General features: G+C 42.4%; 1 protein-coding gene across 1 annotated transcript; it reads right to left on the bottom strand.

Moving 5' to 3' along the window:
* Positions 1-485: 485 nt before the first annotated feature.
* On the bottom strand, positions 486-4,152 carry oaz2b (ornithine decarboxylase antizyme 2b). The gene is given in 6 exon segments (XM_042061242.1): positions 486-1,397; positions 1,560-1,645; positions 1,975-2,147; positions 2,686-2,766; positions 2,768-2,840; positions 4,133-4,152. Coding segments are annotated over 6 exon segments (564 nt in total). The 3' UTR covers positions 486-1,266.
* Positions 4,153-12,284: the final 8,132 nt, after the last annotated feature.

The raw sequence follows: 12,284 nt of genomic DNA, 5'->3' as shown, positions 1-12,284 counted from the left end.
TTATGCCAATAAAAGGCAGATTGAATATGGGCCTGTTAAGCATGGTGGCATCCAAGTTATTCAGCCGTGGCCTACTGGTTAGCACTTCGGACCTGTAGCCGGAGGGTTACAGGTTCAAACCCCGACCAGTAGGCACGGCTGAAGTGCCCTTGAGCAAGGCACCTAACCCCTCACTGCTCCCCAAGCGCCGCTGTTGATGCAGGCAGCTCACTGCGCTGGGATTAGTGTGTGTGCTTCACCTCACTGTGTGTACACTGTGTGCTGTGTGTGTTTCACTAATTCACGGATTGGGATAAATGCAGAGACCAAATTTCCCTCACGGGATCAAAGAGTATATATACTTATACTTCTTGAGAAGGGGCTTTATAACAGCTGTTTTCAGTGATTTTGGATTAATTAGACTGATGTCTCCTGTGGGGAGACTGGTAGTGATGAATGTGTCCATGTCCATTTTATAATAACAGAGTCCATCTTGCTAAAACAAGTAAAGGATTACAGTTTATTATTTTTAAAACATCTGGAGTCAAACATGTCTGTAACTGTTCAGAGATTATCATTCTTACATGTACAAGAAAACTGTACATTAATTATCATCAACATATAATAGATCACTCATTAACTTCACATCTAAGTGAACTGAGGCGAAGGAAAGTGCATGCAGGTCTGAAAGCAAAGAGGCTAACAATGATCTTGGTCAATTGCTCAGGTAGGACATTACTATGTTAACTATAGTTCTGAAGAGCTTGCTTTTACCAAAGAGGCAGTTAAAGTAAAAAAAAAAGTAGAATGCTTTGGATGAAAATAAAACTATCTCTGTAATAAAGTGCTACTTTTTATTTTTTTTCCCTGTGAATTAGTTCTCCTTTGTCTGCAGTAAGTATATTTCTCACCTGACCATTGTCCCATCTGTTGTATCTTGTTGGCATGGAACCAATTTACACATGATGGAGTGGTGAAATATTGTACAAACAATGTACTAAAGAGACATGATAGACACATACATATTCATAGATGCTTTTGACTGCAAAGGAAAATAACATCAGCTTTAGCACCAAGTGACCCTGTTACCAGAAGTGCCGTGGCAAAGAATACTAGGAAGTACAGAAGAAGTACTGGTCAACATAACGCGGCTAATAGGATGATGACTTAACTCTTACTAAAGACTTCCCTCGAGCGGAGCTCAATTCCAACTGAGTTAAAGACTGCTTGCTAGAGGACACAAGGAGATTGCCCAAACTGGAGAGCTGTGTGCGTATCCTGTTGACTTCACTCTTCACCACAGTGGCTGGGCTCAATGTTGTAGACCATGAAGAGGAGGTCAGGCTGAGATGGAACCAGCGGATGACCAGGCTTTACCATCTCAAAGCCCATGTAGTAGAATGTTTTGGTTAGACACACTGGAACACATGGAGAACCAAAAATGTGGTGATCAAAACTCATTTACCATTGCTAACAGGCTGCATGCATAAATAATAAATACCTTTAATGTTTGCACATAGACCTATATGTTGAAGCCATATGACAACACAATAATGTTATGACAACATTAAATAACTTACTTAAGTCCTCCCTGTTCTTATTGAACCACACAAACACTTGGCTAACATTCAGCTTGTCTTCGGCAAACTCCAGGAGACTGGTGAGACTGCAAAACAGAAGAGGATAAGAATGAGGTGAGCCTAACACTGAATTCAGTACATTCAGCAGTGAAACAGCCAGGGATCATAAGTCCCTGCATAGCCCATCCACTTGGAACAGATGTGTCCCGAATTACAGATGCATGGCTAAGCCTGTTGTTTGATAAGGACGTCAGGTCTTGTTGTTATGACGACAATGACTCAGAGACTGGTTTATGGAGAGCGATTCATGCGCAGCCTGGTTATGTAACTAAGGAAAGGCGGACAAGGAGATGTGTGGTTGGGAGAGAGGAGGAGAGGGGTTGGGGGGGGGAGGGAGCAGGTGGTGGATGCGTACCCTTCTTTACTGCCCTCTGGGAGGGCCCCCTCCGAGACACCCAGGAAGAGACTGCATGAGGCGAGGACGGTCTCCCAGCACCAGCAGGCCTGCTCGTTCACCTGGTACTGAAAGAGCAGGACACAGGACGTGCTGTTTGCAGAGGTCAGCTGCGTCACGGTCAGCTTTGCATCCTGCAGTAGCACCATTGGAAAGAAGAGAGAAATATGAAGATTCAATTGAACATGCTCATTGGAGTATCAATAGTTTAGGATTGGTCTCAAATATCCAAAAAATATCCAAATATCTTTAACTCATATCCCTTGTTCATTCCAAGAATTCCAAAGTATTGTGGGAAGAAAATCGTTCAGTGTGAGTCTACTATAAGCTACTGCTGAGTAATTGCCTCTTTTCCACGAGAATAGGTCAATGGAGAGAGATTTAACAGATTCAACACAGTGACCCAAATAATTGTGATTTTTCTCAGTGCTGCTCGTGATAAATAACAAACTAGAGCATAAAGCAGTCATTGAGGCCAGCCCTCAACAAGTCATCCCTTAGCCCTGGGCACGTCCCATTAACTCCAGCTTTGCTTGCTAGCGCAAGACAGCGGAAAACTGATATACTGTATATTTCCATCTGAAATCTTCGGTCAGTTGTTATTCTTTCCAAGCCTCCTAAGTCAAATGTTGCTACAGAGTGCTTATCAGTGAAGCACAGACAGAGGCCCACCTTATAAAGGATAACATTGATAGAGTGATCCCTGCCATTCCCTCGCCCACCCGGGATCTTCACCTGTGGGTGAGGGGCATCAGGAGCACCACAGAGGCCCTGGGGTCTGGTGCCTGGTCCAGCACAGCACTGGGGCCGAACTCAACAGCACAGGACTGGATTGGGTGAAAGAGAAGACACAAGAAAACATCAGCCAATACATGTCATGGATGCTTGTTTTTGTACTGTTACAACTGCAACTAAGGATACACATCATCATCCCAGTATAGAGGAATGCAGGTCACTTTTAAAGTACTTAAGAGGCTTTCCGGTCAGTTCTGGCACAGAAACACAAATCAAGTGTTAATCCACTACCCAGAAATAGCTTTGTATCGCTCTACCCTCTCCTCTCTTCCCTGTCACACCACATTGCTCCTCTTGACGTCAGCAACTTTCCAGACAAACACAGCTGCACACACAACACTATTACGAGTCCTGGGAAACTGGCAGAATTTTTGTTCACTACTGAAAAGTTCTCTGGAATTATTCTCAGGGAATAAATAGGCCTAATTGCAATATCCCAAATGTGAATTCCCAAAGGCACACAAGTAGGATCTGAACACTGAAACTCCCACAATGAATGGCCTCCAATTCAAATCTAACTGCGCTCAAATTAGTACTACAAGATTTATTTAAGTATGTCAGTCTGCATACATGTGGTGGTGAACTACACAGGAGGTGTCTCTTCTCTGGTGCTCAAATAGCATGCAGTTTCTGCAGCTTTCAAGAATCAAATCACACATAGCCTACATGCTTCCACACATAAAATAATGACGTCCAGCTTAAAACAATTATAGAAACACCCACTTGGGACAACACCATTAAGACCATTCTCTAAGTAGTGAGAAAGAAGTCATTATCAGAGTCTCTGAGTGTCTTGCATAATGCCCCCTTGGGAGCATCAGCACAGGCAGCGGTTGTGTAACTGGATGAAACTGAGGAGAGATATGTGCTGATGCAGACGTTTGCCCCAGGATGGGCTTACATAAAAGGAACACATCCCACCCTTGGCGGAACTGAATAATTAATAGAGGAGTCGAGAAAACGTGGTAAATGTCTGCCCACTGTCCATTACACATTAGCCTAATCTATATGTGTCTGGAGATTTTATGTTTTGTTTTTTTTTGACCAGGCAACTGCTGTTTGTGTACCTATGAGTCATCCTGTCTCATCTGTAAACAATAATGTCGCTTTCTCATTATGCAGTGCAAGACCGACATAGTTTCTTACCCAAAATAACATGTATAAACTGCAGAGATTATTTCTGCAGTTGTTTTTAATCTAATCTATTGTATGCATTCAACGCGATAAAGAGCCTATACTTCCCAAACGTCTAGATGCTAGTAGGTTATACACAGCATACAATTGTAAAATCTTGGTTGTAAACCGCTATCGCAGAATAACTTACCTTTCCTCTGCGTCAAGCATGCCTAAAAATCGACTGCTGAAAAGATGACTGTTGAAGTTGAAGGGAGTGGGTAAAGTGCACTTAAGGAACGTTCAACCTCGCTCAGTCACTCATTGCATCCTCTCCGACATCTTCACCGACTCTCATGTACATCTCTTTCAACGAAACTGCTCAGTTCATTGCTTGCTCCTCCTCCACTCAGCCCCTCCCTCCTTCTCTGGCACCTTAGCCCGTCATGCCCGTGGCTAAATGGAAACTTTCAGAATGCCTTTTGCTATATTTAATTAAGGTTTGTTGGAGCTAGACTTGAACACAGGTAGTACAATTTTTGTTTGACTAAAATACAAGGTTTACTGGACATTACATGCAAGTCTAACACTTACATATATATGTAGCCTATAATAACGATAATAATAATAATAATAATAATAATAATAAATAATTCTGCCACTATGAGGTTTGATCACGGACAAGAACTTCTTGTCAGGTCCTCTTGATTAGTTATAAATTAGATATTGGCAGGAGACCAGACCATAGAACTAGACCTTATGCTGTTAGGCTACTTGGCTGGAGATCCATACTGGTGTTGTTTCTGCTTTACTATGTTCTACTACCCCTGAAATAGTCTAATCAACCCTCCTTCTGACATTTACACTGTATATATCAACAGGCAGATCAAAAAATGATCTGATGGCCATCTGATTTGGAATTGCTAATTAGACACATTTGCAAATAACTTCACTGGATAAAGAATATAGCCTATATTAGAGGGGAATATACCCCCCCGTGACACACACACACACACACAAACACACAAACCACCACCACCAAAATCATTTCTAGTTCTCTATGAAGAGACAATACTCCTCAGTGTGGTGAGATCAGAGACTGTATCTGAGTTTGTGGTCTAGTTGCAGTACCTATGCCAGTACAGCAGATGGAGTTACAGAGCTGCATGGAAATATATGTTGTGGCGCAGTCAAGGCCAGTGACATCACTGCCTCTTAACCATTGGCCTACGTCATTTTTAGTCACAGGGAAACATTTTTGAGAGCTTTAACTTGATATGATAAAAAACACTAAATTGTATACATTGTATTGTATTTTTTTACTGCCCCCATTACATATTTTTTTTTAGAAATTGGCCTCAAACACACATACACTGCCCACAAAAGTAAAAATAAGAAATCAGTAATTCACTCATTCAAATCATTAAGACAGCTGACAACCTCATGCAGGTCATACAGCTTGTCCAGACAATGTGCAGGACAGCAGTGATCCATCTAAGTGATGATGCTAAAACCTGTGTCAGGCTTTCATTCAGTGACCGTGAGTTAGGGGGCTTCATCAGCATCTGCTGTCACAGGTGTTACCAGCTGTTACACCACACATGAAGCTCAGGCCACCAGGGTGATAGTTATATGTGATGACATCTAAATCAGGCGACCATCCGACAAAACTAAACATGTCTATAACCTGGGTCAGTAATGGTGACAGAACCCATTGGCTCCCACAATAATTACAAGGTTGTTTTTCACAGTGTCTGAAATATAGTTGAATGCTTTCCCCTTTAATGGGGTCAGTTGGTCTTACCATTGCCCAATTTGCTTAAATGTAATCTAAATGAACAGCAAACACAGCCTGTTCAGTTGTCACTGTTGTCAATGGAAAATAAGTGGAATTCTTCCGTAAGTACAGTGCGCTTGTCCTGAGCCCAAACAACAGCTATCGGCCTGTGAGTTTTCATTGTTTAAAAGCCCCTTAGTGGAGGCGACCAGGGGGGAGTTTCTTGGCAGCCGGGGCAGTGGACTAGCCACCCCCCCCCCCCCCCCCCCCCACCCCCCACCCGTGCCAGATGAATGAGTGGAGTGGAGCCATTGGTAATTTGCAGGGATGTATCTGAGGGGAGCAGTGTATAATCTGCTGCAGTGTAAACACGGCCCTGGAAGGTATCGGAATGCCTCAGCTGTGGGGGCTGCGTCTCGGGTCAGTGGGAGGCCAAGGCAGGTGGTATACATCAGCGCACTGGCTGACATCTCCCCACTCACTTATCCAAACAGGAGACGGGCTGCCATGGCAGGCAGAGGAGCCGGAGGAGGAGAAAGACGAGCAGGCCCAGAGTCAGGAGGAATCCCACTTGTGTACGCTTTCTTTCTTTTTTTTTTTTTATCTCCGGGAGAGGGAGAACATAAAAAGCCCAGCACATGGACAGTCATGGCTGGTTCTTGGTGGCCACTATCCATGAACTTTTGGCAGCTTTTAAAAGCTAGATATGAGTCTCCTACTCCTCAACTGCTTTCAGTTGGGACTATAATTGGAACCAAGGGAGGAGGGTGTTCTGAAAGCAGGTAGCAGTGCATGACAGATCATGATTCCAATTCATTGCACTGAAGTACAAAACACAGCTGTTTGAAATGATTTACATCTCTAATTTCGTATTACTCTTCTGTCAAAGGAAATTTGACTGGACAGTCAATTATTGACTACAAAAACTTCCTGCAGCAGCATACTGGAGTTCGTCTCATGCAGTAACACAGTGGGTCCCGCTGATAAAGCACACCTATCCCTGTTTGTAGCGCCCCACTCCTCCAGTGCGTTTGCCTTGACCTGTCTCACTGCAGCTGTCCTGTCTGGCTCTCGGCCCACTGATATCAATGAAGCTTTTGTTCACCGTGGTCAATCTTTATCCTGCAAAAAAGAGAGAATTTTGGGCATAACATCAGCACTTATTATGTCAACAGAATAGAACAAGTGGAGAGCATTGGAATGATTTTACTCAAGGGACAATAGGCTTGCTAAAGCCCAGATTTACTTGCTCAAAAACTAAGATTAAGGAAGAATTTCAAGAAGACATAAATACATCCTCAGTGTAAGAGGCCGTTTTTGAGTGTTATTCTTGGTTACCTAAACTCTCTGCAGATTAGTTGCTGGGTTATTTTGTGCAAGGAACCATTTTACAAAATAACCACCTCTACTCCCTGAATATTTTTAGAACTAGGCACTCCATCCAGCTCCTAGTTCAAAATCAAATGAAACCTTTCCCAAAGTTGACATTCCAGGAACGGCCATTCCACTTATGTGCCGGTGAGGCTCAGGATGAAGACCTCACAGCAAAACTGAAGCATCAACAGAAATGAACAAATTAAGATTTGAGAGACCTCATTTCTGGCTGACATCCATCTTGGCCTCCTTTTGGTCCCCCGCCCCCTCTATATATATATATATATATATATATATATTAAAAAAAAGGATCCCAGAGACTTGGGTTTTGCAATATTCTTCCAGATGAGGGGAGCGATGCACAGCGTGAGGCATCTGAATAATGCAAAGTTCGGTGCACTCCTAAGAGCACAAGAGAGCAGGGCACAGTTGTAGAGAGAAAGGGGAAACGACAGGCCCACGCGAGGGGAGGGCCACCATCAAATATTCATCCCGTTAAGTAGCCTCTCAGCCGCGCTGGAGCTGACTGGAGATGATAGACAGCTGTGTGCTGCTCCCACCCCACTGCATCCCCGGGGTATTGCACTTTGCCTTGACTCCGGAATATACTGCTCCCACTCCCAATGACTTTTAATGTGCCTTCCCCACACGTCCACCTGTCCGGCTCTGTGAAAGCGCGCTTTTTCTAGATGGAACTGGGTGGCCGTGTGGTTCGATGGAGTTCCACTATCTTTTCCTCTAAACTGCCGTGTGTGTGAGTGTGCGTAGGTGTGTGTTTGTGTTAGTGCCTGTGTGCATCCATGTGTGTGTGTGTGTTTGTTTGGGTTTCCTCATCCTGTTTTTAATTATTGGGACTTTCTGCTGTCATGTTTATTTTTGTCTTGAGCAAGGAGCTGCGACAGCCTTACTCTATTAATCTGAACGCCCCACGCAGCTGGTAGGAGCAGTGAAGGAGCTCTGCCCCTGCCCCCACCTCGCTCGCTCACTCCCCCCCACCCCCCTCAGCCTGTTTCATTCTGATAACAATGTAACTCTGCTAAAGGGAATGATAAGCTTTGATGCATACCACAAATATGAACCATACGGTGTACACTACATAACTGAGGCTGGATTCCTGTTACTGTTCACATTTATTTTCCACTGAACTTTTGAACCTCTGACTCTTGTGACATTTTAAGTGGTACTAGAGTTTTTGAAATAAGAATTCCATTTGAGCTTCTTCCTCCTGATCTGTGGTCATATTGAATTTTAAGATTTTTTGCATAAATGACTGCTTATGAAGAGACATTACGTCACTCTGCTCATCATGCCTCAAAAAATGTTTATCTAAAATGTTATTATTCAAATAAATCAAAATGGATCAACTATATAGCCATGCTGCATATAAGAGTTGGTTATAGTTTGCCTATGGGTCGTAGTTTGCGGTCTGCTTCCCTTTGTTTGGGCTCCAGATATCTCAAGCACCTCAGAGCTGGCCTCTCAACATACGTTTAATATTTAATAACATTACTTCTGCCTGCTGATTTTACAGTGCTTGGTTGTGTTGAATGGTCTAGAGTGCCACATTCAGAAACCATTTGCTTTTTATATCATTAAAAAGAAAAGAGGACACACTTTTGGAATATACATCATTGACGTCACTGAGGTTCTTTGCACTAGTGAAAAATAGACTCCTCTTGACTTTGTGATTTCCCCCTCTAGACCACATGAACAGACATTTCAGGTACATATTCCAATTTGTTGAAATTCCTGGCCAGGTGTCTGATAGTAATGGCTATAATAGTGTTACACACACAAACACACACACACAGACACACACACACACACACACACACACACACACACACACACACATTTGACAATATCTGTTGGGATTTTTGTCCACTTACTGTCATTACTATTCACTGCATTAGTTTTGTTGCTTCCAAGTGAAAAAGTCTCTTTTATCTGAGTAGCTGAAAAGACTAAATAAATCAGGCATTTAATATCCCTGTCTTCAAGCCTCTTGATTTATACTGAGATGAGGTCATGAAAAGGAATGTCCTTAATAACTGAAGATTTGCAAGGGCACCAAACAGTATATAGCAGATGTGATGGGATGTCTTTGAAGTTCTGCTACCCATAAAACTCTGAGAGGTTACAGGGAGCTGAAATTATTTAGCTATTGGAGTGCTCTTAGGAGAGGTCAGGATCATAAGCAGGGAGATGAGGCAGAGGAATTCTCCACTGAATTGTATTTACACCTGAGAGTTTTGTACACATAGGGTAGTTTAACTGTTCAGATGAATCAAGCAAAATAGTTCATTGAAAATAAACCTGGATATTGTATTACAATATATTTTTGTGATACCGATTTGATGATTACACACACAAAGAAACATTTGATCTTGTTTTATTTTCTTGTCTCTTGTCTTATTCCCAGAGTTAAATGTAATGCACAAAACCTCCATATATGGTCTGACCACCAATGGATAGCCCTGAGACTTGTACCAAGTGATTAGATTGTAGCCCTCAACTCACTAGAGATTTGCTGCTGTATAACCCAAACACAAGCCCACCACTTTTGTACCATACAAATTCATTAGAGGAGATTAAAGGGATTTGCCTTTTAATCACACAACAGAAATACAACACAAGTGCTGACATTTTTTCCATCCATCCATTGACTATTCTCTAAAATATTTTTTGTTATAGTCTACCAAAGTCCTGAGGAGAGAGTCATCTAATGTTTGTATAAGAATTCTCTTTCACTGTTTAAACATCTTTGTATTTTCATTTAATATACTTAACTAAGATGTATTTCACAACACCGTTTATTCCTCCTAGGCTTGAGACAAAAATTAAAACACAGGAAAAAAAAGTCCTAGAAGCAATTTGGATGCATATTTTTGAGAGTAATTGCCTCTCCTCTTCCTTCCTCCTTCATGTTCTCCCATGTGTGTGTGCGTCCCTTCCTGAGAAACGGGCAGCTCAGTTTATCTGATCCAAGCCCCTCTTCCTGGGAATTTGTTGCCCTTTTGATTTAATAGCATAACCTTTCATGGTGGCTGTCCAGACTCAAACAGGAAGTTGGCCACTTCGGCGTGTTGAGGAAAAGGAGAGAAAGAGGCTTCTCTCTCTCTGTCTTCTATCAAGTGTGATTTGTAGTTTGTGGTGACATTCCAGAACATCCTTAGGTGTGTGTGTGTGTGTGTGTGTGTGTGGCAGACTGGACATGTAAGTATGCGTGTGAATGTGTGCTGTCTTCATTTTTCTTCTGACCTTTCTGTTTTCATATACGTTGAAGTCAATCCTGTTTTCGTTATTAGTGTAAGGTCCTGTGTCATCTGTGAGTTCCTTCACTCCCAGCAAATCCAGCGAAACGTGGTGCTGTTCTACATCTGAAACGTCTAGTGATTAGGGAGAGTACTGGACCTTCTAAAAACAGTAACAGTGCTGATCAAGTGAGTCCTTGAAATATCACTCTCCTCTATAAGTGAAATTAAATGGACAGCCGCACATATCAACATTTTTCTTTGCCCTTCAAACTACATCTCAATACATAATGGTTTTTATGGAAAGCCAGCTAAAATGTTACAGTGTTGCTGTGACCTGTCATGTTTGAAGAAGAACATGGCCATGCGTATGTTATGATCTGCCAGTCTCCCCATAAAGAGTGTGCTGTGTATCTTATGGGGTCACTGTTTAGGTCTGTTTTAGACTTGTGGAATGTGGCTCTAAGTGGGATAAAATACTCAAATGTTCAACTTTTGTGGTCTTGGCAACAGCACTCATCTCTTACAGAACACGGTATCTTCCTCAGTGCCATGGAACCTTGTACAAAGGACTCTGATGAGTCCAATGATTGTCCATATGCTCAGTGGCGCAAAAAGTGGGTATGCGCTATATGCGGCGCATAGGGGCGCAGAACCATGGGGGCGCAAAAGCGATGATAAAAATAATAATAATAATAATAATAATAATAATAATAATATATTTGGTGTATTCTATATGTAGCTACTGTTGTACGTTTCTAAATAATTTCTGAATTTCCTCAATGATAAATAACATTTTAGAGGACTAACAGGCTAGAGTAGGCGCCCTATCTCATAAGATTCTATCATAGAATTTTGACATAGAAGAGGGAGTGGGGGCGCCGTGAGCGCTGAGTTAGCAGGTACGAGTAGTGAGTTTTCGTCTATGGAAAAAGATGGATAAAGCAAAAAAGCTGTCGTGGGCTAAAATAGAAAAAGAAAGGGAAAATGAGATGGCATGTCAAGGAATGCGACAGTAGTTAAATAAGTGGATGGTGAAAAGCAACAGGTAGGATTTAAAGTGTGACGTCTGTGCTTGGAAGCACACGTTTCATGTTCATGCTATTCATGTTACCAGACTAACTAGCGTTTGCTAAGCATATGCCGATTGAAACAGCCTATATTCCATTCAGATAGCTAGGTGGCTACCATGCTCATACTGCACTTTTAATGGCAAACTGCAAACAGAAATGTCACACTAGCAACAACTCATTACATGATTCCATTTCCTAACAATGAAGACTCCTTGTAATAACTTAATATTGTGCTGTCAATGTGGCGCAAACAAAGGCTAGAGTTGGATCAGCCTTATCCTTTGTGAGCAACAGCTGGCAAAAGGACGTTATGAGAACCGTTTAGACTCTCTTCTGCGACATTTAACAATACTTCAAGTTCAAATCGCCAGAATTTCTTAAAAAATAATAATATGTAATACATTATTGGCCTTTTGATTTACTTTAGTTGTTTGTGTTTTTTGGGGGGGTGGGGTAGGGGGGGGGCGCCAATTTGTTGTTGCATACCCCTCAAAAAATGGGTAGCTGCGCCCCTGCATATGCTGGGAAGTCACATTGTTTCAAAACTTCAGATGATAGAACTAGGCCACAGAGCAGAAAAGGGTGGTATTGTTGCAATCCATGCTCATCATATTTCAGCTTATGTTTGTTATATTTGCTCCACACAAACAATAAACACAGTATATCTCTGGCAATGGTCATTGTTTTCCCTGGATGTCTGTCCCTGGGTCTGAAGCAATGAACTCTGGTGACTGACCGTTTGTGAGTGTTTGTGTTTCCTTGGCCATTGAATGGGAGGCAGCGGCTGAGAAGCAGCGGAGCCTCAGTGACAGGGGGCTGCCAAAAGCCCCAGCTGAACATCATGCAGATGTGGGAGCCCAGAGCTTGGGTTACTGCCGCGTGTTT

This window comes from Alosa sapidissima, chromosome 14, assembly GCF_018492685.1.
Source record: "Alosa sapidissima isolate fAloSap1 chromosome 14, fAloSap1.pri, whole genome shotgun sequence".
In the NCBI taxonomy this organism is placed as follows: domain Eukaryota; kingdom Metazoa; phylum Chordata; class Actinopteri; order Clupeiformes; family Clupeidae; genus Alosa; species Alosa sapidissima.
This window is presented reverse-complemented; position numbering and strand designations above follow the sequence as displayed.